General features: G+C 43.4%; 1 protein-coding gene across 2 annotated transcripts; it reads left to right on the top strand.

Moving 5' to 3' along the window:
- The first annotated feature begins 456 nt into the window (after positions 1-456).
- On the top strand, positions 457-27,112 carry LOC120938081 (aldehyde dehydrogenase family 3 member B1-like). 2 transcript variants are annotated; one of them, XM_040351774.1, is made up of 11 exons: positions 457-566; positions 2,977-3,083; positions 10,905-11,106; positions 14,694-14,804; positions 14,892-15,012; positions 17,422-17,507; positions 20,990-21,071; positions 21,500-21,886; positions 22,695-22,861; positions 24,084-24,183; positions 26,814-27,112. In XM_040351774.1, the coding sequence occupies exons 2-11, from the start codon at positions 3,028-3,030 to the stop codon at positions 27,005-27,007; spliced, it is 1,506 nt and encodes a 501-aa protein (XP_040207708.1). In that variant the 5' UTR covers positions 457-566; positions 2,977-3,027; the 3' UTR covers positions 27,008-27,112. The 2 variants fall into 2 exon arrangements, with proteins under 2 accessions (XP_040207708.1, XP_040207719.1); XM_040351785.1 differs by lacking the exons at positions 457-566; positions 2,977-3,083 and having other exon boundaries at positions 10,963-11,106; positions 14,699-14,804.

Genomic DNA, 27,112 nt, shown 5'->3' with positions numbered 1-27,112 from the left:
TTGTACAAATAAACAATTTAAAAAAAAAAAAGGTTCCTGCACTCCTTTTTTTTTTTATTTCATTGCAACTTGCATAGATTTATGTTAAACCAAGTCGCAAGGAAATTGGAGGTGCAAATCGCACTGATCTGAGGCCTTGAAATCGTGCTGAAGTGGCGTGATTTCAAAGCCACACTGGTGTAAACCAGGGCTTATACAGTTTTAAATCCTGTATGACATGCATTAACCCATAGCAACTAGATATGTGACTGTTGTAAAGTACTGTAGAGTGTTATTTTTCCCCCAAAAAAACAGCATTTTTTCCATGGATGCAATGTGTCAATATAGAATTTTATGGTTTTTGTTGCATACATGCGTGCTGTAAGTTAGCAGTTGCAAAGGGTTTGATTAGGGAAATAAATGGGTTAATCAAACACTTTGAACAAAGGTGCTTCTTATTGGCTGGTTAGGGATTGGGATTTGTTGCACAGGTCTACTAGTTGGTTGGGTGTGGAGGCCCTGGGCTGTAGTAGTAGCAGCAGAAGCTACATGAGGTTAATAATATTCCTGAAGAGTTATTTTGTCAGGTTTGTAATTTGCTCAGCTGTAATGTCATAGATGGTTAAGTAGTTTGCTCTTATATACATGAAAATTAAAATGTGTTACAACTGTTGTAAAGAACATTTAGCATATATTTGTAACTGTTGGCTTTACATTGCCTTAGGCTGGGTTTAGTCTAAGTTTCTGTAACATGCTAGCTACAATGTTCTCTTTCATGTAGATGGTTAATTGTAGAAAGTAAGGATAATGGCATAGAACGCTAATGCTTAGAAAAATGTGTATGCACTTCTATCATTTGACTACAGATGAAAGCTAGTATACAAGTACATCAAACTGCAGACTTTCAAGTTTTGGTGTAACTTTTAGCCCTGTTCACATTGATGTGATTTGACATGTCAAATCACATGCCAAATAGGTGGCAGTGTCTGAATTGGTGCGATGCCGCACTGATTCCCAAAAGTAATTTCTGTTCTACTTTTTGCGATTGCAATTTCCATTAATATCTGTTCAGAAACTCACACAAATGTCCCCGATATTGAGACTGCCATGCGGGAATGCAATTGTGCGAGTTCAACTTCAGATTTCATTCCCACACTCAGTGTGAACCTAGGCTTAAAGGGCATTAAACAAGTTAACAATAAACACCAAGTCTGGTGCCTGAACAGGACATTTTTAAGACCTGGACAATACCATCCCCCCCCCTTTTTTTTTTTATTTTTTTTTTTTCCCTCTCTAGTTTGCCCAGAACCAGTGATGGCCCATCCTTAGGGGGTGCACGGGCGCTGCTAGTCACAATTTAAAAATTAATAAGAAACACAGGGGGAAAAAAAGTCCTTTTAAGGCCCCTTTCACACTGGGGCGGTGGGTGCATCAGCGGTAAAGCGCTGCTATTTTTAGTGACGCTTTACCATCAATTTCGTGGCGCTATTCGGCCACTAGTGGGGTGCTTTTTACCCCCCCTCCCCCCGCTAGTGGCTGAGAAAAGGGTTAAAACCACCACAAAGCGCCTCTGCAGCGGTAGTATAGCCGCAGTGCCTGTTAATTTCAATGGGCAGGAGCGGTATACACACCGCTCCAAAGATGCTGCTAGCAGTTCTTTTTTTTTACTGTCCTGCTCGTGCCCTGCTCCAGTGTGACAGCCCTTTGTCTTTCACACTGGAGAGACAGCAGCAGCTCTTTCAGGGCGTTATTATATCACCTGCAAAGTTTCTAAGTGTGTATGGGTGCTGGACACCGCTGTCTATGGGCAGCGTGACATCTATGCAATCACATGATTGCATGTGAGACGCTTCAGTTGCTTGCTTTTGGCGAGTCCTTGTGGTGCAGATCAATGTGCCCGAACGCTCCCACTCTACAATGCCTTCTGTCTGAATCTCGGCCAGGCGGGTAGGTTTTGTCTGGGGAAAAAAAAAGTTATTCTGTTTGCACAAATGAAATAATTTGATGGTGGCAAATAGAGCTTCACAATTCTGGCCAAAATGAGAATCGCGATTCTCAAAAAACGACACTTGCGAGACTGCGCAAAATATATATATAATTTTTTATTTAATTTTTTCTTGTTAATTTTTTCTTGTTAAGTTTAAATTTGATATAATTTTTTTTTTTTTTTTAAATTAACCATTTTGAAATGTAGCTCTGACTGTGGGTGGTGCAGCATGGTGACATAGGGAGGACTGTGATTACCCCCTCCACATGTCATGGGCTTTCTGTCTGGATATCGAGCAGTCAAGCAGTAAGTAGTAATATTCACATAATATATGCTCACATTTGTGTTGTAAATGCCCGGCATCGGATCAATGCTGATGCGCACTCACTGCAGTGTTTCCCGGGCGAGAAACATGGTACCGCCCAGGCATCCATCGGCGCATCACGCACTCTGCTGACGTCAGTTCTGATATCGGTGCCATTTGTGTTCCACGGTGGTTGCGCTGATTTGGTTAAATTAAGGTATGACTTTATTATATTTTTAATATATTAATTTAAATTACCAAGCATGACAATAACCCTACTATGTCTCCCAGTCCCTGTGTGTTGCTCCTGGCTGCACTGCATCACTGGGAACCCCTCCATAATGGTCCCAGCAGGTGTATATAGACCAGGGAACTCTGCACCGGGACGGTGGGGAAAAACAGCAAAAATGCATCAGTGTGAAAGCGGCCTAAATCTGGCTCTTTTTTTTTTTTTTTTTAATGAAACCTTTCTGTATAACAAAACCGCAATCCCTTTAAACCCTATGAGACTCTTCACACCACAGTGCTGTGGGTTCAGCGTGTTTTGAAAAGCCCTGCATTTTTGGTACGGTCTTTAAAACCACCCAAAGGAAAACATGGGTCTTGTTGATATTACTAGAAAAAGCATACAAAAAAAAAACACTAGTCGCCACTGATTGGAACTTATATAAAGTAAAAAATTATATATATGTATTTTTTTTTTCAGGCTGATGTAACTAAGCTAGCTAATGGATGTGAAGAGAAAAGGAAAAAAGCTATGGATAACGCAAATGCTTCTCCCTCTCCATCTCGTTGGTTTCGGGTTTTAAGAAGGTTAGTATCTGTGACTGGTAACTAAACACTTGGGCCTCGTTCACATGGGTGTACTGCAGCCTGCAAAGGCTGTGTTTACCCATATAAGGATATGTAGGTGCATGCCTGTTCAGCCAATCCTACTCAAGTGAATTGAGACACATTGGCTGCATGGACACGGTGTGCGTTCAGGGCCTTGCACCTACGTGTATGTCAAATTTAAAAGCAGTGCACCCCCAAGCAGAAAAACACTCCTAAGTGTGAATGGGGGGGGGCTTAGGACTAAGTCACATGAGCTTCAGCCTGTAAGGGCAGTGTGTACAGCAAGCTTCTGGTAGCTTTCATGAAGTCTCTAAAGCACCCTACAGTTCTTGTTTGGGAATGGTAACCACAGATCCTAATAGGATTGCTGACTGCCACTTTAACACTTTTCTGCCTGGCCCTTTAGCAGAATGATGGCTGGGCTCTACCCTTCTGCATGGACGTTGTATGACATCCTTGCGGCGCGATCTGTCACAGGCTGTGTCCATGGACACAGCCGATCACTGACCAGTGTCCCGTCTCTCTGCCGGTACCATGTGACCAATCACAGCAGGCAGGGGCAGACTGACAACTCATGGGGCCCCCGGGCAATAGATTATGGGGTGACACAGTATACATGCATACATTATAGACACACAATATACACACAGAATACACATACACACACACACTGAAAAAGTACTGGTGAGGTGGGGCAGCTATAATCTTGGGATTTAAAAAAACAAACAAACTGATTTTTACATCCCTGTTCCTGGTTTTACTGAGGCTGGCAACCCTGATGGGGGGGGGGGGGGGGCTAGTGGCATAGGGCCTTTGGGCAGTGCCTGAATGAATGGTCAGTCCGCCCCTGACAGCAGTTCACATGACTGTTGTACACAATGGATGGCTTCCTTTCATGCCATCCATTGTGTACAATTGTTGGCTGCAATTGGTCAGTGTGATCACATGGTACACACAGGGCCAATCAGACCATCTGTACCATGTGATTAGCTTTTGACTAATCACAACAAAACAAACTGAATGAATCGGTAAAATGCTTGCTTATAGCAATGTAATTCACTGCCATGAGCATTCCTAATTTGTAAAAAAGAAGAAATCTTGATCACTCGCCCAGAGTAGTACAATGTTGCAATGGTAGCTTTCTATTGGTCTGGTCAGCTTTGTTTAAAAAAATAAAATAAAAATTTGTACCATTGCATCAGTGTCCCTGATCATTGCCACACCAGGGATATGATGCACTGGTGACAGTATGTTAAAAAAAAAAAAAAAAAACCTTTTGTTTTTTATCAAAAAATTACAACTTCAAAACATGCCATGCCTCTTATTAAAATACCTTGGACATCTACTTTCTAAAAAGGATAATTTGGGGGTATTTGTATTGACCTGGCATTCTAGGCCCTCATTAAATGAGATGGTCCATCAGTACATCATGGCTGATCAATTTTCATATTTTATATATATATATATATAGCTCTATCTATATCTGTTTGTGGACTCTATGACTTTCCTATAGACTAATATACACTGATTTGGGTTATTTTCACTAAAGAAATATAGCATAATTAATTTTTGGCTTATATTTTATGAAGAATCAATCTGCAAAATGTTATAACCGAAACAAATAATTTTCTCTAGTCGTCTTCCAGGAAAGCCTCTTGAGACCTTGGGCTCCTCCCTCTGGGCCAGGAAACACACACCCATTTTCTTTAAAGCTGGTCCTCCAGGCCTCCCTCCTCAGTTATTTGTGTTTCCTGCCAGAAGGGAAGGAGCACACCTAAGGGACCTCATGAGACTCAGGACTGTCCTGAGTGAGCCTCTGGCTGGACTTTGTTTGTGGCCTGGGCACCCCTCTGTCCAGAGGGGAAGAGGAGGTAGCCAGCCCTATAGCTGTTGGCTGTTCAGAGGAGCAGGACTCCTGGTGACTGCAATTCCCCAGCCCGGTACCTGTCTCCCGCTCACAGGGCTGAGTGCATCCGAAGGGGCCATCTGCGGTGCAGCGTGGAGTGCTCAGGACATGTTACAGCGTTGAGAGACGCTAGCTGGCCACGCCGCTCCAACTTCCGTAACAGCGCTGAGGGGCGGGGACTTGCGTTCCAGCAGGCAGGAGGGGCGCTCGGACCGGAACAGCGTCATCATGGAGCGCCGTACGGACATAGTCCCGTCCATCCACGGCGCAGCAGGCATCCGGAGGGGTGCAAATCAAGCTCGGCGAGGCCGCGCAGCACCAGGGACCATGGAGGAAGCTGGGACAGCGATTGACTCCGGTTCAACCGGCTCCGGCATCTCCCAGGTAAGGGGGTGAGGGCAGGCCATGCCTTACACTGGGAGATCAGGACTCCCCTGCCTTTTGGGACCTTACTATTCCCTCCCTGGGTGGGGAACCTAAGGTGATGGGTCCAGGGCACTTCTTAGCTGACTTGGTACACAGAGGTGGAGTGGGTCAGGGGGTATTCTAATGGAGTCTTGTTTCTGATTGTTTGCTTTTAGGGGAAAAGCTCAGGATAAGACGCCAGTGCAAATACCCAAGAAGAAGTGTGCTGTTTGTGGGGCTAAGTTGGGCTCTAATGGAAGGAAGCCACTTTGCCCAGATTGTATCGCTGGTCTCGTCAAAGATGACTCTGCGGCGGAATGTCAAAAAGCCCTAGCATCTATTAAAAACGAGCTTGCATCTACCTTCCAATCATTTAGAGGCATGATGGACAGGGTACAGATGTCATCCCCCCTTTGCAGGGCAGCTAGTGCACCATCCTTATCTGAGCCCTCGGTGGTAGGGATAGAGCAGGAGGAGGAAGCAGGTTGGTCAGTGAGGGAAGGTCTCTCCAGATCCCAAACCTCTTCCCAGATGGACTCAGCATCCAGTTCAGAAATGGAGGAAGATTTCTCCAGGGGGTCAAGGTATAAGTTATCCCTCGATGATGTAGGCGACTTATTGAAAGCGATTTACGAGACATTGGAAATCCGCGAGGAGCCAGTCCAATTGTCCAAGCACGATCAAATGTATCAAGGGTGCAGTGCTCAAAAGGCCAGAGGATTTCCCGTGCACAAATCGCTGGTTGAAGCGATCCTGCTGGAGTGGGAACAACCCGTGAGGGGGCCCTTCTTTTCGGGTAGTCTCAAGAGGAGGTTTCCCTTTGAGGATGATGTTTCCCATCCATGGAACAAGGTTCCAAAATTAGACGCGCCTCTAGCCAAGGTGTCCAAGAAAACTGACCTGGCATTTGATGATCTGGCGTCACTAAAAGACCTCGTGGACAAGAGAGGCGAGGTACTGCTTAAAGAGCCTGGGATGCTTCGGCTATAGGGCTAAAACCAGCCCTCGCAGCCACTTGTGTGGCTAGAAATCTGGAGTGCTGGCTGGGGCAGTTGCAGTCTCACATCTCTGCTGGGACTTCAAGACAGCAGATTCTGAAGTCTTTTCCCTTACTGTTAAAAGCAGTCGGTTGTCCTGCAGGCGCCTCAGCAGAGTCAGTTAAGTTGGCGGTGAGGTGGGCTGCATTGGTTAATGCATCCAGAAGGGCTGTTTGGCTTAAGACATGGACTTGGATTCAGCATCCATGTTAAAGCTTTGCGGCCTACCCTTTTCGGGTGACCACCTGTTTGTGCCGGGCCTCCAGGAGGCACTAGAAAGGACCCAGGACAAAAAGAAATCCTTTCCAGAAAAGAAAAGAAAAAAACGAGAACAAACGTTTTTTTCGGGGTTTCAAGCAGAACCAAAATGAGAGAGATGCCCGCCCCAAAAAGCATTGGTCAGGCCAGAAAGGTCGCGGTAGAGGAGGTATTTTGTTCAATCCTCCTCGGACCACCCCCAAGCCACAGTGACGCCCTCGTCCCTGTGGGAGGAAGGCTGGGGGAATTCCTTCCACAGTGGAAAAGATCAACTTCAAGTCTGTTCGTTCAGGATATTATAAGGAACGGTCACAGATTGGAGTTCTCCCCCCCCCCCCCTGTTTCTGGTTACCCAGTTACCAAAAGACAGGGAAAAGGCGGAAGCCCTGGGTCTGTTACTAGGGGACTTATTAAACCAAAAAGTCCTGGCCCAAGTCCCCCAGGAGGAGGAAGGTCAGGGGGTGTATTCTCATGTATTTGTTGTGAAGAAACCCTCCGGGAAATTCAGGCTGATTCTGAACCTTCGCCCCCTCATAAGTACATAAGATACAAGAGGTTCAGGATGGAGTCAATCTTTTCTGTGACAAACCTCCTGTTCCCAGGCTGTTTTATGGCCACAGTGGACCTCAGGGACGCTTACCTGCATGTTCCCATACGTTTAGAATGCCAAAAATACCTGAGGCTAGCAGTACAGAGGTCCGAAGGTAATGCACTACCAGTTTTGAGCACTACCCTTCGGACTGTCCTCCTCTCCGAAGATCTTTACCAAGGTCCTGGCCCCCTTGAGGATCCAGGGCATTACAGTGATCCCCTACTTGGACGACCTCCTGTTCATTGCCTCCTCCAGTCCCCTCCTAGAGAAAGACCTGCAGGAGTCCCTGAGCTTCCTGCGGTCCCTAGTATGGTTAATCAACTAGGACAAGTCCCAGTTGTCTCCATCTCAAGAAGTCCTGTATCTAGGCTACAGAATCTCCTCAATGGAGATGAAGTCTTTCTTCCCAGGGAGAAGATTCAGAAAGTGGAACGAGCGGTAGCGCAACTTCAGACCAACCAGGTTGCTCTGGTCAGAAATGTGATGAGGGTGTTGGCCTGTTTTCCGGCAGTGCCATGGGCCAGGCTACATCAACGCCCTCTGCAAAAACTGATGCTGAGACATTGGGATGGCCAAAGAGAAAGTTTGGACCTTCCCATGCAGATTCTGGCCAGCACCAAAAGAACATTATGGTGGTGGCGATCCCTCCAAAACCTGGAAAAGGGTCTGTTGTGGGATTCTCCTTCGGCCCTAGTGGTAACCACAGATGCGAGCATACTAGGGTGGGGAGCCCACATGGATGGGAATTTGGCCCAAGGACTTTGGTCACCAGTAGAAGCTCAGAGATCCTCGAATCAGAGCGAGCTTTTGGCAGTCCTAAGGGCCATAGAAGCCTTCCAGTCTCTAATGGTGGGACAATACCTTCAGGTGAGGACAGACAATGCGACAACCGTCGCTTACTTAAACAAGCAGGGGGGCACAAGGAGCCCTGCCCTGCAAACCACAGCAGGCCAGATCCTGAGTTGGGCCGAGTCTAACCTAGCTTCTTTATCAGCGGTTCACCTGAAGGGCTCACTGAATACCCTAGCCGACTTTCTCAGTCGGCAGCCCATAAACCAAGACGAATGGAATGGACCTTTTTGCTTCAGAAGGGAACAAGAAGGCACCCAGATTCTTTTCTATCCACCGCAGGACCAAGCAGCGGGAATAGATGCCTTCGCCAACCAGTGGCATTGCAGTCTGGCGTATGCCTTTCCTCCGGTTAGGCTAATCGCCAAGGTCCTTAAGAGATTCTTCAGGGAGACCATGGACCTGATCATAATTACACCATTCTGACCCAAAAGGCCGTGGTTTGCCAGTCTGAAGAGGTTGGCCATCTGTGCGCCCTGGGCACTTCCGATCAGGGAAGATTTAATCTCCTTGGGTCCGATACTCCACCCACAGGTAGAAAGCTTGAAGCTGACGGCATGGTATCTGAGGAACAATTGCTGAAGGCTCACGGGTTCTCAGATAATGTTATCAGTACTCTTCTAGAATGCCGAAAGCCCGTAACTAGGACGATCTATACTAAAGTCTGGAAAAGATTCACTTCCTGGCTAGCAGAACAAGGGGTGGACGGTCGGGCATTCCAGTCGTGCTGGAATTTCTACAGGCAGGGGTTGACATGGGATTGTCTATCAGTACCCTTAAGGTGCAAACAGCAGCCCTGAGTATTTTTCTTGAGACCTCACTGCAGCAGAATCGGTTTGTAAGAAATTTCTTCAAAGACCTGGCAAGGTCCAAGCCTGTGAAGGTGAGAGCCTGCCCCTCCTGGGACTTATCTCTGGTGCTTGGAGCCCTTACCAAAAATCCTTTTGAACCCCTGGAGAAATCTTTACTGAGACACATAGTCCTAAAAAACGCTTTTCTAGTAGCAATCACATCAGCCATAAGGGTCAGCGATCTACAGGCACTATCGGTTCGAGAGCCTTTTTTAGTGATCCTGGAAGACAGAATCATCCTTAAAACGGATCCAAGTTTCCTGCCCAAGGTGGCCTCTGTGTTTCACAGGACCCAGGACATTGTCCTGCCAACTTTTCGTTCCTCCTCAGAAGGTCATGAAGAGGAATTATTTGCTTTATTTGATGTCAAAAGAAATCTTTTGTTCTATTTAGAAACTACTAAAGAGTTTAGGCGTTCAGACGCTCTTTTTTTGTTTAATTTTTCGGGTGCTCGTAAGGGCTATGCAGCGTCCAAGTCATCCATCGCTAGGCGGCTTAAAATGGAGATAGTTGAAGCTTATAAGTCAGGGGGTAAGGATCCGCCTTTGGTCAAAGCACACTCAACCCGGGCAGTCTCGGTATCCTGGGAGGAAAGAGCCGGAGCCTCCCCAGAGGAGATATGCAAAGCAGCAGCATGGTCTTCCTTTTCTACTTTTGCAAGACACTATCGTTTAGATCTACTGTCGGACAAAACAGGCCTTTGGTCGGAAGGTCCTCCAGACAGTAGTCCCACCCTAAACAAGTAAGTTCTTGCTTATCTCAAGAGGCTGTCCTGGAAGACTAGAGAAAACCCAGAGTTGGGCTTATCGGTAACTCTGTTTCTAGGAGTCTTCCAGAACAGCCAGAGTTTTTCCCACCCAGTGTCAATAGGTGAACTGGTATTGTAATGATGATCTAACCATGTGTTAGTATATTATGTCTTTCAGGTCCTTCTGGTAGTTCTTGAGTAAACTGAGGAGGGAGGCCTGGAGGACCAGCTTTAAAGAAAATGGGTGTGTGTTTCCTGGCCCAGAGGAAGGAGCCCAAGGTCTCAAGAGGCTGTCCTGGAAGACTCCTAGAAACCGAGTTACCGGTAAGCCTAACGCCGTTTTTTTTTTTTTTTTGCATGACTGAGCAATTGCCATTCAAATTGCAACAGCGCTGAAAATCGGCCTGGGCAGGAAGGTGTTGAAAGTGCCCAGTACTAAAGTGGTTAAGTTGATAAAATCCGCAGAGCTTACCCTTCTTTTAGATCTCTCTCTCTTCGACCCCCACCCCCTTAGATTTACAGCGACTGCAGAGTGGATTTGCCTTTAGTTAATCAGCCCCATAATGCGACTAGGCCCTGTTTCCCTTTTTTTTTTTTTTTTTTTTTTTTCCTTCCTGCATTCTATGCAGTAGGATAAAAATACCACCTGTATGCAGCTCCCCCTAAGTACATACCTGAGCCTGATCTCGATCCAGCAATGTGCACAAGAGAAGGCTTTTTTTGCTCCTCATTTGGCTCTGATACAGCAGCAGAAGCCATTGGCTGCCGCTTCTGTCAATCGGAGCCATGGGCGAGGGGTGGGGCCAAGCCCTGCTTTGCATGTCTCGGATGAGCACACGAGCGACTTGCTATGGGACCACTCAGTCGGGGGGGGGGGGGGGAGGAGGAGCCAGAGGCCCTGCACAGAGCAGGTAAGTATAACATGTTTATTTTAATTTAAAAAAAAATGAGCCTTTGATGTCACTTTATCATAACCAATAAACAAAGAATCGACATAATAAACAGGAGTGAAAATAATATGCCACCGAGACAAGCTGGTTGCTAACAGTTGTGGGGCTAATTATCTGGCGGGGCAGAGTTTTTTTCTACATGCACTTTGCTTAGTGAACAGCTTTTATTCTTTTAGTAAATCGGACTAAATGTATACATTATAGGACGGTATCTGGTGAAAGTCAAACAAGGAAATCCTCTACCTCCTCTTTATGTGAAGAAACTCTGAAAAAAACTAGAGAGGCATTTTCCTCCGGCAAAACCAAGACTTTCTCATTTAGAATTCAACAGCTACAAGCCATATTGCAAATGCTGGATCAACATGAAAAGGAGATTGTCACCGCACTGGAAAAAGATATGCATAAGGTCAGTTCACGATTCATAATGATACAGTATGATTTTTATTTACTGTACATTTGAACAGTTTAAAAAAATAAATAAATAAATAAACGGGGGGTGAGAAACTAAAGAAGCTGGATATCAATATATCCTATTTTTCTGCTAGAGAAAACTGTTCATATTACTCTTTAAATATCTGGATTTTTAAAAGCAACAAATGCACACTTTTTTTTTTTTTTTTTCCTTGATGCATTGAATGTATGGATTATTACAGGGACAGTTGCATGGCTGCTATGGGGCTTGGGGGAGGATCAGGATTCCTTCAGGGGCTTTTGAGGCAACCTAAACAAGGGAAAATGTATGTGTTTGTAATAACACAAATCCAGTATCATTAGGGATTGAGAAGTTGCTGTGGACACCAACCCTGTACCACCTGTGACATTTCCACTCAAGTGCTGCTGTTAAAACAGGACGAGACTTCATAATTGCTGTTGCTAGTTAAAGATCCCCTTCACGGACTGTCGTATGAAGAGTTTAAAGTGTTTGTGAGCCCTTGTTCACATTGATGCAGGATTGAAATCGTGCGAGTTCAGCTGAATTCGCACAATTTCATTCCCGCATGTCAGTCCGACGATTTCGGAGACATCTGTGCGGTTTCCTGCACAGATGTCTATTGAAATCGCCAAAAGTAGTACAGAAACTACTTTTGGAAATCAGTGCAGAGTCGCAACGATTCGGACAGTTCCATTGCGGGCAATGGCTGTCGCTTTGGCATGCGACTTGACATGCCAAATTTGCATCAATGTGGACCAGGGCTAAATCCCAAAGATAAAATCCTGCTTCCGTATGTTATACAGCACAGTGCTTGTGCTGTATAATTTGGACCGCTCTAACAGTAATACCTGCCTGGCTATAGCCTCCTCCCTGTAAACTGACCACGGTGTATCACGGCTGCTGAGCCCTGACACCGTGGTCAGTTTACATGCCCCCGTCATCCACAACCCTCTCCTGTCCCCCCCCCCCCCTTGTTGGCTCCGTGTCCACGTCACTCCCCACCTGCTGCTCAAATTATAGTTATTACGCCATCCTTTCTATGTATTACTGTAATGTGCCCTGTGTCTATGCCTTATAAAAATAATGCTGCTATATACCTGTTTCAGAGCGCTGATCGGCGGTCACATGATCCGCCTCCTCTCTTGCATGACGGCTGCAGCGGGCTGGGTCGGATCTCTCTTCCTCCCCTCCTGGCGGACATCAATAGGGGATTCTCAGCCCTGCCCACTGCAGCTGTCGGGCCAAGAGGAGAGAACTGGCAGATCACATGACTTCCGATCAGCGCTCTGAAACGGGTATATAGCTGCATTATTTTTATAAAGCATAGACACAGGGCACATTACATTAATGCATAGAGAGGTTTGTGTAATTTCAACCGTATTTAGTATGGTAAATTTATTACCCACATAGGTCTTCCTGTCCAGCACTGATCTTAAAGAGTAACTCCACTTCTGTTGAGGGGAAGGGGGTAATTCCCTTATGGGGTGATCCGTGTACATTGCAAGGATTTTAACAAACTTTGTTGCAGATCCCTACTTTTTTTTTTTGGAAGAAATGGCTGTTTGCTTTCTCTGTGCGAAGTGAGTGAAATTTTCATTATTGATCAGTAGGTGCATCTGCAGGGCTCCGCTGAAGAAAATGGCAGGGTCGAAATCCCTTTAGACATGATTAACCCTTTGGGAGTATCTTGCAAACTAAAAAGTTTGCTGCAGGGGATGTGAGGATACCCAAAATCTGATTTGTAACTCGGTGCAGACTTCTGGGCACAAGCAGAAAATGACAATTCTGGGGGGCGCTCTGTACACCACACAAGACTGCCTCCAGGTTGCCATATTGGATTGCATTTTACATAAAATTGCAGCGCTGCAGATTGTAAAGGAAAGTCAATTTTAATATATATTAAAACATGGCTTGTCGCAAAATAACAGATCTTTTGGATCTGTTAAGATCCTTCATCGCGTATGACAAACATTAAAGCTTAATTCCATGACATTGTATATCAAATCCCTCATAGACCGGAGATTGGCAACACCTGAATCATTTCAGCTTTAAACATAATATGGTCTAACATTAGCCCCATGACCTGTAGTTATGCCCTGGCAGCAGTACCAACATACCAGATTGAAATTTACTGACTCAACACCTGGCGGGAATTGGAACAGGGGAAGACCATGGAGGCTAATCCCCAGGACACTCCTGGCGATTCAGACACCAGCCAAGCACAGGTAGGCTGCAGGGCAGACCCTTTTTTTATGTGCTTTTCTTTGATGGTTGACAGGGCTGTAGGTAGGTGCTAGAATAGGATTTTTGCTAGGGAAACTGCCAGTGCAGGTACATTTAGGCAGGCCTATGCTTCAGGCTAGGCCTGCTTGTTTTGATCTGGGGGAAGGGAATGGTTAGTGTAGCAGTGGGTGTGACCACCTGTGCTCTGGAGCGCCTCCTCCTGCTTCCAGGGAGAATGATCTGGAAGAGGGGTAGGGCACAGGACTGGAGTGACAGGGAGCTCATGTGTGGAGCCCTGACCAATCCCCATTTGGAATTGGCAGGGGGCAGGCCTCCCATATAAGCTCAGTTCCCAGCCCACTGGGGAGGAGTTGATGGCCAGGAGACGTGGAGAATGAAGCATTCGGCAGCAGCAGGAGGCCATCCCCATCTGAGGGGGGGGGGGGGTGCCGATCGCAGAGGAGCATGGGAGAGCTGGGAGGGAGATGCATCCTTACGCGGTCATGGATGGAGTGTCCTAAACAGGGGCTGGAGAATCTGTCAGAACATGTGTCCAGTTAGTTATTCATGGACCCAGGGCAGGAAAAGGTCGGTGAGTGGATCACAATGGATTTCTGGATGAGCCATGCCAGGGGAGCTGGGTGCGAGGCCAGAGGAGAGACTGTGGGAAATGTGCCAAATTGATGCCGCCTCAGGGCGCAGGATTTGCAGTCTGGACTAGCTGGGAACGGTAGTCCACCAAGCTACATGTGCTACTAAATTAGAGAGGATGACGTGACAAGAAAGATAAGGATCTACAGTAAAGTTTGTGCAGGAGGAGAGAAGTCCTGGGAGCAACAGTCTGCAGGAGTTGCGCAGAGGAGAGAGTTTGCATGGAGATGTAGGGGAAGTGAATAGATATTACCTGTGCATCAGTACTTCAAAGCTCAACCAAATTTCAAGTTCTTTATTATGATGGCAAAGCAACATGTTCTATGGGCATCCCCTATCCCCCAACCAAGTTATATCGCCCAATAAACAAAAACAAAAAAAACGCAAATGACTGTTCATTGTCTCGGAGGTGATAGATGAAGGTCTGGCAGCAGGGTGATATGGTGAACCAAGCGCTACAGCAGGATAAATAGGGAGGATGAATATGCACCAAGGACAGAGATGGCAGGGGGTTTCAGCACTCTCACTATAAAGTTATACACTTTTTTTTTTTTTTTTTTTTTTTTTTTTTGATTGATCCTTCACTCGAGCAAGGCATTTGGTTTAGACTGTGAAATGCAAAATCTCATGTTTTTAACATTTACTAGTAGTTCTCTTCTTTTGAATTCACCATCCATGTTTTGTAGCCCAGGTTTGAAACTGTTTTATCAGAAATCACAACTGTACGAAATGAGGCCATATATGCTATAAAGAACTTAGAAAAATGGATGAAGCCAGAGCCGGTGCAAAAGAGTATGGTATGTGTTTTTTTTGGATGAGAAATTTAAAATCGTTCTGTAATTTGATTCAGGTGTGTAACTTTTTTTTTTCTTCTCCCAAACCAGACTTCCTTACTGGATAGCTGCTATATACAAAAGGAGCCAGTAGGCGTTGTCTTGATTATTGCTGGATGGAGTTTACCAGTGCAGCTTAGCCTTATACCTATGGTTGGTGCAGTGGCTGCAGGTAGATACAATGATGGAATGTGTAAATACTTTTTAGGCATTGGCCTTTCATGTAAAAAAAAAGATGAAATTGATTATCAAAATTGGTGACCCCATCCCCCGCATCAGCAATTCTGGGAAGGCAACCAAGACAGAGTTGCACAAGTTTCCAGCAGAATTGCCACTAGAGGAGACCATTTTCACCACAGATGGATACACTAAGGCCAGGTTCACACCTATGCAAATTGAGTGCGGCTTAAACCGCATCTAATTCGCAGGACATTTAAAAATACATTGTTTTCAATGAGGCTGGTTCACATATGTGCGATGCATCCGCACTGCGCATTGCCTCCAAACCGTGTGCGGTTTTTATGTCTTGCGGTGCGGCTCAGGTGCGAATTCAGTCCCATTATCTTCTATGGGTACGCAGCTGAATTCGCAGATGTGTTCATTTCTCTTCAGTATTTGTCTCATTCAGTTCAATACACTTCCCCCTCCCCCTCCCCTCTCCCAGGTCTCCAAATTCGCACCTGATCTGCAGCTAAAACGCAGTTGATCTGCAGAACACCTTATAGAGAAATTCGCAAAGGCAACGGAGCTCCAAAACGCAACGCACTAGTGTGATTCAGGCCTAAAAGTGGTTGTGGCAGCTTCTGAACACTGCAGGGCTACTTTAGAACAGCTGGCTGAGGAATTTGATTCAAGCTGTAATCTGTCTCATAACTCAAATCTGTCATGTAAATGCAAAAGGAGGCCCACATAGTATTTTACCAAGCCACATTTATTAAAATAAGAATGCACATACAGAATGCATGGTATCAAAGCTAGGTGTGCCACGTTTTGCATTTAAATCCCTTTTTTTGGGAGTGTATTGCCTCAGGAACTTGGAGAATCCTATTTCTGTGGGTCATGGTGTATTTTGCTACTGTAATCTCACTGTAAAATCAGAAAATCTGGTAAGGGGCTTTAACTGTTTGTGGTGGTGATATTTTCTACATGAGGAGAGAATACTGTGGAGGATTATAACATGGGCACTATTTATGCACTTTTAATTGCATATTTTTTTTTTTTTCCATTCATACACTTTTTATATGTTGACTTTTGCACTTTAAATGATGCACGCTTGATTTTAGTTCACATGAAATGGGTTTATCTTTTGTAGTTATTGTGTTTTGGACAGAGCACTTTAAAATGTTTGTAGTTGTACATCCTTGCCTGGATAGGTGGTGTGATGTGCCAGTCCTTTTTAATATAATTCATTTGTAAAGTAAGTGAATTGACTAACACTATTGAATCATATTATAAAAAAAAAAAAAAAATTATATATATATATATATATATATATATTAGCCTCTTTGGGGCAGTGTATACAGCTGTCCTAAACCGCCCCTGCCATTGAAATCAGCGGTGCTTCTTTGGCATTAAAAGCGTACCACTCTTGCCCACACAGCGCAGGTAAAACTAGTGACGATTTACAGTGGCCGTGCTACCAGTGTGAAAGGGGTCTTAATGTCTATTGCACCATAGCTCCCAACTGTCACATTTTTTTTTTTTTTTTTTTTTTTTTTTTTTATATATGTGTGTGTGTGTGTATATATGTGTGTGTATATATATGTATATATATGTATATATATGTATATATATATATATATATATATATATATATATATATATATATATATATATATATATATATATATATATATATATATATATATATATATATATATATATATATATATATATATATATATATATATATATATATATATATATATATATATATATATATATATATATATATATATATATATATATATATGTGTATATATGTATATATGTGTATATATGTATATATATGTATATATATATATATATATATATATATATATATATATATATATATATATATATATATATATATATATATAATTTTTTTTTTTTTTTTTTTTTTTTAATATCCTATGTAAAGTTTAAATTGTCCAGCTTTTTGACAGGATTACTTTAAAGCCTAGCTTCTAACAAGTCAGGTTTCCATTTTTCCTTCACGTCAGGTCCCTGTAAAAGCTGTACAAAAAGAGGGGTGTGGTTGTTCTGGAGACAGGAACATTGCAACCCCTGACAAAGGTTTTAACCTTTGCGCTGTCCAAAACGAAATAGGTTTTTGGTTGGGCTTTATGTAAAGTAGTACAACCTATATTTCAAATATAGATTAGCAAAATCGTGTCAGACTGCGGCTCAGCACTGTTATGTTTTAATAGTTTTGTGATCAAAAAGATTTGCTGGTAAATACCAAGCAGTAAAAAAAAAAAATGGACATGGGAAAGATTACAGCTGTGGAATAATTTTTTTTGAGGGGCTTCTCATTTCAATGTGTACCTAAAGTAGTTGCCGAATAACAAATTTCCAACATTTTTCTTTGTTTTGACAGGCAATTGTGTAATGATCAAACCTTCAGAAACTTGTTCTCATACGGCACACTTGCTGAACATGCTCCTTCCCAATTACATGGATAATGTGAGTGTGGAATTATATTGGTTATTGTATACAAAAATGGGTAAACTGCGCTAAAACCATCTAATAAATCAGCAGCAATTTAATATGTGCAACACAAACAATAATAAAAATAAGTTAAAATTTGAGCTAAATCTGTAAATTTTATATATGATTGGATTAATATGTGCAAATAACATGAAGTCTATAAATGTGTGTGTCATTATATTCTATTAAAGTGCAAAAGTGTCCACAGTAATGATGTGATGAAATGTAGCTTTTTGCTTCGGGCGTCCAGACGGATGGGCTCTTTGGTGTGTGTGTGTGTGTGTGTGTGTATGGCCGCCACACCAGACTTTAGGCAATTTGTTTTTATGCTGTGAGATTATGGATTTTTATACAATAAACCTCCAAAAAGGATTTTATGCTATACATGGCCTCTTGGTCTCTATTTATTTTGTGCCCCACTCCATACTTATCTGACGTGTGGCACCGGAAGTGCGACATAGACCCCAGATGGACGTTAAGCCACAGGCGTACATTTACACCCCCCCTCCCTGTAACAAGGGCTCAATAGGAGCTGGTAAGAGGTTCATACAGCTGACGGTGGATTCACATTGGTTTGGTGATGGAGGATGGATTATGACACCAATTGGACTATTTCATCACATCATTGCTTTGCATTCGCACTTTCAGATTAATTTGATTTTTATTTATGGGTTTTTGTTCACTTATCTGTGTGTGTGTGTGTGTATATATATGTATATATGTATATATATACACACACACACACACACACACACACACACACACACACACACACACACACACACACACACACACACGTTTTATGGACGTTTCACGTTATTTGCACATTTATCCAATCGTATGTAATTTTTATTTTCTTACTAATTTAGCACACTTGTTAGTTTTTTTTTATTTTTTTTTTATGGTTATTGTATATACTGATGTAGCACTACACCCCCCCCCCCCCCCCCAGGATCTGCTGGTAGTTTTGGTACTCTGCTCTTGCCCTGTGTGAAGCCTCAATCTCTTTGATACCACCAGTATACCTTTCTGTGAACCTCCACAGGCACACACTGTATTGACAGGTTAAGGTCCTAAAAGTATAATTGAATATATTGGCACTTGAACACTGTCGTCGATATAACTGACCTCTCAAGTCCTTTAGTAAAATGATTCAGACTCCAGCTTATGCTGTGACCCCCAAGAACATAAACGGTAGCTCTCCATGTTGAAAGAAATGCCACCAAGTGGCCGGCATGGAGTAATGCAGACCAAACTATGCCACTTGAGCTCTCAAACAAGCTAGGTTTAGGCCTGCAAGATCACTCTCGTTTTCGCTATGGTGCAGGAAAATCTCTGCAATGTGACCCAAATAGCGGAGAGGGGGGGAAAGGTATAACCCTCCCTTTATTCTATATCCAAAATGTTTTTTGTTTTTTTTGCCTTGCTCTACTTTAAGACTATTTTACAGTTACCGAAGGCAGCACAGCTATGGGCCAAGCTTTGTCTAGGGATTTTTTATTTTTTTTTGCATTTTGGTGGAAAAAAATGCATGTAAACGCATCTTAATGCTAGGCGCATTTTAGTGCTTGTTTTCTTTTGAATTTAATAGACAGAATAAATGTAATATTCTGGTCAATAAAATGAATAAATGCCCAAGCGCTTGATGCGCATAAATGCGTTTGCGTGTGCTGCCCACCTGCTGGGGGGGAAAAAATAGAACTAGAGGGTTTCAAAGCCCTTCAGTAGCTCCCACCTATCAGGAGATGAAGATGTAAGGGCATATGGAGAATGCCTGCCAATGGGTCACCCAGCCCCCACACCATTCTGCCCCTTTTATTCAGTGACCTTATAGGCTCTTCAGTGGCCCAAGTGGCAACCATAAAAAGCCCCTTACTAATTTCCGCTAATCTCCCCTCCTTACCAGCACCAAGCTGGTGGTTCTGTCAAGCCGAGACACAGGTTCTACCTTCAGTAGCAAAAATGTAATTGCCATTGCAGTATTTGCGTTGAGCCAATTGTTCCCGTGACTTTCTTGTTCAAATGTTTTATTGAAGAAGAAAAAAAAAGTATAGATGATACAAATACAAGATCACTAATGGACTAAAGACCAATAAGTTGTACAATGGTAGCCATATAAGGTGGCAGTTAACATCCAAAGAAGTCAAGAGTGAATGAACAACGGCATTGGAATACCGTAAAGTTACACAAGCAAAAAAGAGTACAAGAATGGAATATTCGGTCCATACATACATTTTTAAGGAGAAATGTACTAAGGATCAATAGAATACAATGTGGGGGGGAGGCTTCCGTCAAAGAAACAATGAGTAAATACTCAGTGTATTTAAAGCTTTGGGCTTTGAAGGGTTCAAAATGGGGTATGAGGAGGGGAGACCCATCAATCTAAGAATAGTGCAACAGTATGGATGAAAAGGTACAGTAGAGATGTCTATAGGTCATCGTGCATATGAGCAGCATCGGCACCAATTATCAAACGGCTACTGGAAAAAGAGGGAGTCAGGAAGAAGAGCAAAAAGGGGGGGGGGAGGATTGAGACACCCTTTCTCGGCCTGGAATGAGTTGCTAATCGCAGGAGAAATAAGGATTCGTCAAAGTTAGGTGGGAGATGATGGTTCACCAAAGGGGTCCAGGAGGCTTCAAAATTAGCTACTCTGTGTAATGTCAGCCTCTATTTTTGCTTGTGTGATCTTTGTGCTTGATTGTGAGGACATAGAATAGGGTTTTTTTCACGCCTTTGCCAAGACCTGTTTGGTTGCGGTTTGTATGTTCTAGTAAATCTTACTGCATTTTAAATACCATTGGTGTGCCCTAATGCCTTTCCCCATACAATGCTCTACCAGTGTATGGCAAACTTTATTTCGAATGTAAGCCCTAAAAGGCCACACAATGTAGATTCTCCTGTGGGTTGAGAACAGGTATATATGGCTTGTCTGGGATGCTGAGTTAGGACATTGGGGCTGGGGCCCACAAAGGATGCCATAATCCCAAGTGCATCTAGTCTTTCCTCCTCCCCTATGGCAATTTACTTTCTTCCCCTATGGTCCCTGTTATCCATGGAATAAAGTTTGAAAACACTTTACAGCATTCCTGTTAACTATTTTTCATATATTGTACAGCTGCATATCTGCAATCGGCTTGCCTGGTACCATGTTACTCCAGTACAAAGACTTATTGCAATTCTTTTTACAAAAATAAACATGTATAGATCTATAGTGGTTACCAGGTGGGTTGTGATTTCTTATTCAAATAAAATGGGCCTTCTGTACAGTATACGTAAGAACAGAAAGTTATTTCCCCACAGCCAACAATCTGATTTACGCTCCTATAGCAAGCCTGCAACTGATTGGTAGCTGAGGATTGCACCTCTCTACTTTTTAGTCAAAATGCGATGATCATCATGTCTTAAAATATGTTGATGTTGAATGTGCTATAACCTTTACTCATTTGCGGTATTTCAGAGCTGTTTCCAAGTGCTTTCTGCAGGACATGGGGATCTGCTGGAAATTCTAGAGAACAAGTTTGACCATATCTTCTTCATAGGTGTTGAACCACTTCTTCTTCTTTTTTTTTTTTTTTTTTTTTTTTTTACCCTTTATTACATTGTTGACTAAGGGCTTGCAGGAGAGTCAAACGCCCTCCATCCTGATACTACTTGATCATGACTGGTGCCAGGATGGTTTTTAGAGCTGAAATATACTATTTAGTTAGCATATTGACTCGCTAAGTATTAGTATCTTTAAAGTATAGATTTCATCTAGAAATGTTACTCTTTGAATCCTTGGCATTCTTTAAGATGATATAAGTGTTTTGCATTAGATCAGAGAATATGATCAATGGCTTTTTAAAGCATACATGATAAAACCCTGTCGTAGCCAAATAACAGCATGTACCTCAGAACAGACCCTATAGTTGACCCCTGATCCTCTGTGCAGAGATATATTAAAGAAGTAATGTCCCCTGTGTTCCAGGTGATCGTTTGACTGGCAGACAGGTGATGCAGGCAGCAGCCAAACACATTACACCTGTTTCTGTGATTCTTGGAGGAAAAAATCCCTGCTATGTGGACAAGTTATGTGATCTTACTTTGACTGCCCATAGGATTGCATGGGCTCGATTTATGAATGCTGGTCAGAATTCACTGGCTCCAGAATATGTTCTGTGTCATCCAGACTTAAGGGACCCTCTGATTCGGGAACTTGAATTGTGTGTCCATGAATTTTATGGCAAGAACCCACAAGAGTCTGAGCATTATGGGCGCATAGCAAGTGTTGAACACTACAAAGGAGTCAAAGATTTTTTGTCCTGTGGCAAAGTGGCATTTGGGGGTCAGACTGATGATCATGAACGCTTCATAGGTATGTAAAACAATTCTGACGCAACTCGTATGTATCTTTTTTGCATTGGTATTTGCATAAAACTTGAAATGCACAAAAATTGGGGTTAAGGGATATTTTCCTTGAGTAGGGATGGGCGACGATTTGGCCTGAGCATGAGTTCGGGCCGAACATTTGCCTGTTTGGTCTTTTGCCCCTGACGAACACCCTGCAATGCACTAAGAACTGCACAGTGCATTCTGAGCCCTGACTGGGCAAAGCTTTGCCCAATCGGGGTGCAGTGTAAGCTGGTTGTTCAAGAGCGGGGCCGGGAAGCGCCCCCCCCCCCCCCTTCGAGTCTGGTATGGTTTTTAAGGGGAACCTCACAATGTGAAGTCAGAAGTGGGTGATGTAGCCCCGCTCCCCAGAGCGGGTGTATGACGGTAGCATTATTATTTTTTTTCCCTGATTATTGGGCATCGTGTGATGTCAAACTGTTTTTCTTGTGGTTATTATTTTGAAACTCCCTATCCATTTACCAAAAAAATAGTATGATGTACCGATATCCATTCACATAGGGGGGCCCTTGTTAAAGGGGGGGCTTCCAGATTCCGATAAGCGCCCCCCGCAAACCTGACAACCATGTCCCATGGCTGTTGGGAAGGGGCCCTTGTCCCCATCAACATGGAGGACAAACAACTGCTCACCTCCCTTTTCCTGACCCGCTAGGCTGCATGGTCTAGTATATATTTTTTTTTTGGGGGGGGGGGGGGAGACCCTCCCATGCCTCACTGTATTTATAGATGTGGGATTTAAGGATGGGTCTTTTTAGATAAACGCTTGTTTTTAGCCCCTACAGTGCTGATAGACGTGAAAGAAACTGATGCCATTATGCAACAAGAAATTTTGGGGCCAGTGCTGCCAATCTTAACGGTGCAAACACTGGAAGAAGCTATACAGTTTGTGAACAGAAAAGACAGACCTTTAGCAGTTTATGTCTATTCTAATAGCCAAAAGGTAAGTGGGTGTTTGTTTGTTTCCCTTAACGAAAAGTTTAGCATAATTTCTTAAAAATGTAATCAAAGTGGTTTTTGATGACTTTCATTAGCTTCAAGCCAACCATGTCAGTCCCCAGATTAATGTTAAAAAAAAAAAAAAAACTTGCAATGGCATAATGTATAGAATGCATTGCATACTAGCACATTATGAAATGCTCACCTTGGAACAAAGCCTTCCAGCGATGTGAAGTCGTGGCTGAGGGGGCTGACATGTTCCCCCATCTGTATTCTGGGTTCATGAGCTTCGGCGCTGTGATTGGCCGGGGTCGCGATGATGTCGCTCCCACGCATGCTCACGTGAGCCCTCCGTTCTGGCACGAAGCAAGGTATGCCAGACCTTCAGCGCTTATGCGCAAGAGATGTCACTGGCTGCATGCAGGGCGAATATCTCCTAAATGGTGTATGTTTTAGGAGATATTCATTTTACCTACAGGTAAGCCTTATTATAGCAGGGTTTTCAACTGCTTCTGAGTGAGTGAGAAACTTATAGCGCAACACATGCGAACTGAATCGCCTCTAGGCGCTTGGTATCCTTTCCCTACTGTACTTTTGCCCTCAGAAAAGATGGGTTTTTTTTTTTCTTTTTCTGAAGGCCAGGTGATTCACCTCCAACAGGATGCTGGTTGGTAAAGCATTCCATAGAACTTTTCCTAGTCACTAACTGTATATTGCATAGCGAAATAAGCATTATAGCAGAAGGATTGCTGAACGTCAAGTTACACAGCTGCAAAGGGGTTTTGTAGTCGGATACAACTGTATCCAAAGAAATATGCCTCTACGATCCAAGTATGCCAAAACTTCTTCTTTCTATGATCTCTTCCCCCTCAACGCCTCTGCATCCCAAAATCCACACACCAAAACTGAAGGCATGCTAACCTCACTGAGCCCAGGTTCACATCTGCAGATGCAAAGAGAAAGGAAAAATTAATTAGCAGAGGTAGTCTCCCCTAAGGCCCCAAAATTGTATTGAATTTATTCGGATAAGCCCTAGCTTCCTAAATTTTAGCTTATACTTCGACATGGCTTCATCCATCAAACCTAGGAACATTTTGGTATTGGGAGGCAGCCTTGTACATTTTCGTTTTTAAGGATCCTAGCAATGTGCCTGTTTGTTGGTTGCCCTTTTTGTACCAATATTTAGCTTGCTTCTGAAATGATCAGTCTGTGTTTCTTGTTCTAAGGTCATTGCAGAAGTCCTGCAGAAGACATCTAGTGGAAGTTTCTGCTCAAATGACAACATGATTCAATGTCTGTACACAAGATTGCCATGCGGTGGGATAGGTTTGTATGTTAAGCACGGTTAAGACAAGATACTTGGTAGAACAGTATAGATTTTCTTCTGATGGAATAATGCATTGTTCTATAAAATGAGGGGTGGGAAGCATGGAGATTACACTTACAGTGCAACAATGAAATTTCAGTAAAAAAAGGTAAAATAAGAATTCTATTTATTCCTTTCGCCTGCTGACCTAATATATTTGTAGCTAGTTGGAATTTTTTTTTCAAAGGGCACAGTATTGGGCTGCATTCACAACTGAGCGTTTTTCAGCTCGTAAAATGCCAGAAAAACGCCCAACAAGAAATCTTTGTAAAATTTAGTGTTTACAAGTTCAACTGTTTTTTTTTTTTTTCTAGCAAAAAAATAAAATTACTTGGAACCCCCATGGTTGGAAGTGACTTTTTGCCGTTGCTTCTGCCCTGCAATGGTATGGAGATGGGTGGGCCATCGCCCCCCCCCCCAACCCCATACAACAGACGTGACAGGACCTGATCACCTCTGCCACTGCCGGCGGCTCCGGTAAGTGGGGGTGGGCCTCTCCCACTGCCGATGAGTGATCCTACGGTTACTCCGCTGCAGAGACCACTTTGATCTTAAAGCAGACTGCCCTCTGAAGAATAGGATACCGGGGCTATGGTAGATAGCTGCTACCACAACGATATCCCTCTTCAAAGTGCCGACGTATAAGTGGTTAAATAGCCCCTGTTCACATCTGAGCATTTTGTAGCCTTAAGCAAAACGCCTAAAGCCTTGAAGTACATGAGCTTCTTTTTGGGCAGATTACAGGTGTTTTTCTGCTTTCATTGGTGACCTTTTGACCTGTGCAAAATCGCAGTAACGCGCGACATTCTGCCTGAAAACAAAACTCTTAAGATGTCAATGCAGCCTTAACAAATATACAAATGCTGATTGCACAATGGAAACCTTTCAGAGCTGGAGACTTAAGAAAAATGACAGGCTTTTTAGAACATGTAGTATTTCACTGTGTTTGAATATTATTGCAGCAGTTTTTACAAAAAGTTTAGTTGCACTTTAAATGGCATATTTTTAAAGTATATCTAAACCCAAGAACAAAAAAACATAATCCATTGAATCTTGCTAGTCTGTATGTGCCTGCATTATTTTTCTGCAAGTACAAAAAAGCCTGTAGATCTTGCCAGTTATCCAGTGTCTTTACGACTTTGCACCAAACTGAAATCTCACTGTTCTCAGCCAGCCATCTTCTCTCTGTAAACTACAACATCTCCTGAAGCAATAGAGAGGAGAGGCTTTTCAAGTCTAAATCAGAAAAGCAATCTAGGGTGATAACACTGCTTCTTCATAGATGGTAAGTGTTGTCACCATGGGACAGGAAGTGTTAAGGTGCAGAATCACCAGGTGAAAAATAGGTGGGGGAGAAAGCTGTCTCTGCTAAAGGTACAGACCAACTTTGCCGCACTGAGGGGCCAATGGATGGGGCCACATATTGTAAAATCTTGGATTAGAACCTTCCCTCTGCCAGAACACTGAAGATGGGTCTTTCAGCATGAGGTTTGACCCAAAACATACCACCAAGGCAACAAAGTGGCCCAAGAAGAATCACATTAAAATCATTGAGTGGCCTCTATCCTATAGAAAATTTAGGGAGGGAGCTGAAACTTCAAGTTGCCATGCGATGGCCAAGAAACTTTAAAGCAGTAGTTCACCCTCCTTCACAGCATTAGACCATTACTTTCGGCATCGTAGCGCGAGCTACGGTATGCCGGTCTTAAATTTTTAATCCCCGTACTCACTGTGCTATCGATGATTGAAGATTCTGACTCCCGCAGGGAATGGGCGTGCCTATGGAGAGGGAGGATGATTGACGGCTGGCACGTCACGCTCCCCGAAGACAGCCGGAGTAGGTCTCGGCTATTCACGGCGCCTGCGCACAGGCTATGCGCAGGCGCCGTGAATAGCCAAGCCTATTTCGGCTATTTCCGGAGAAGCGTGACGTGCCAGGGCCGGCCGTCAATCACCTTCTCTCACCATAGGAACGCCCATTCCCCGGATTCTTCAATCATCGATAGCACAGTGAGTACGGGGATAAAAAATGTAAGACCGGCATACCGTAGCTCGCGCTACGATGCCGAATGTAATGGTCTAATAAAAAAAAACATTTTTTTTTTTTAACAGGGTGAACCCCCGCTTTAAGGATTTCAAAGATCTCTAAATGAGTGGACCAAAATCCCTCCTGAGATGTGTGCAAACCTGGTCACTAACCACAGTTTTACCTCTGTGCTTGCCAACAAGGGTTTCCCCATCAAGTACGAAGTACTTACTAAACAAACTACATTTTTATAAGATTTGTATAATTTTTTTATTTTTTCCAAGAATTTTGGGTCGATATGCTGTCTATCATTTAAAAATACACCTATGATAATTTATAGACCCTTAATTTCTTTGTAATTGGGCAAATTTCCAAAATCTGAAGGGGATCAAATAATTTCCCCATGGTATATTGGACTTGGTTTAGAGTAAGCCTGTTGCAGTGCATAGGAAAAAGCACAGATTCACGTTAACCAACCTCTCTGTAGATTTAGGGCTAACCTTAGATACATCTACTGCTTGTTTTCCTTTTCAGGCTTTGTGAATATTATATATTTTTTTTCAGGAAACGGAGTAGGAATCTACGGTGGCAAGTTCAGCTTTGATACCTTCTCTCACAGTCGTGCCTGCCTGCTGCGCAACACTGCGGTCGAGTGCGTTACTTATCTCCGATACCCTCCCTATGCTGAGAAACAGCTTCATCTCATGCAATGGGCCAGCTCACTTTCCAGAACGAACAGCTGGTGCAACATTTTGTAGAAACATTGCCAGTAAAGAATAAAATGAGCACCTTTCCACACACCTAGTTACTACATTCAGTGCCCTGTGCAGGCATGTGAATGTATGCATGATTTTTTTTTCTTT

Source organism: Rana temporaria, chromosome 1 (assembly GCF_905171775.1).
Source record: "Rana temporaria chromosome 1, aRanTem1.1, whole genome shotgun sequence".
Classification (NCBI taxonomy): Eukaryota; Metazoa; Chordata; class Amphibia; order Anura; family Ranidae; genus Rana; species Rana temporaria.
This window is presented reverse-complemented; position numbering and strand designations above follow the sequence as displayed.

Excerpts from the sequence above, each read along its gene's own strand:
- LOC120938081 (XM_040351774.1), top strand. The coding sequence starts at position 3,028 with ATGGATAACGCAAATGCTTCTCCCTCTCCATCTCGTTGGTTTCGGGTT. Across the intron at positions 11,107-14,693 it reads TGGAAAAAGATATGCATAAG|CCCAGGTTTGAAACTGTTTT; the intron begins GTCAGTTCACGA and ends CATGTTTTGTAG. Across the intron at positions 22,862-24,083 it reads TCTATTCTAATAGCCAAAAG|GTCATTGCAGAAGTCCTGCA; the intron begins GTAAGTGGGTGT and ends TCTTGTTCTAAG.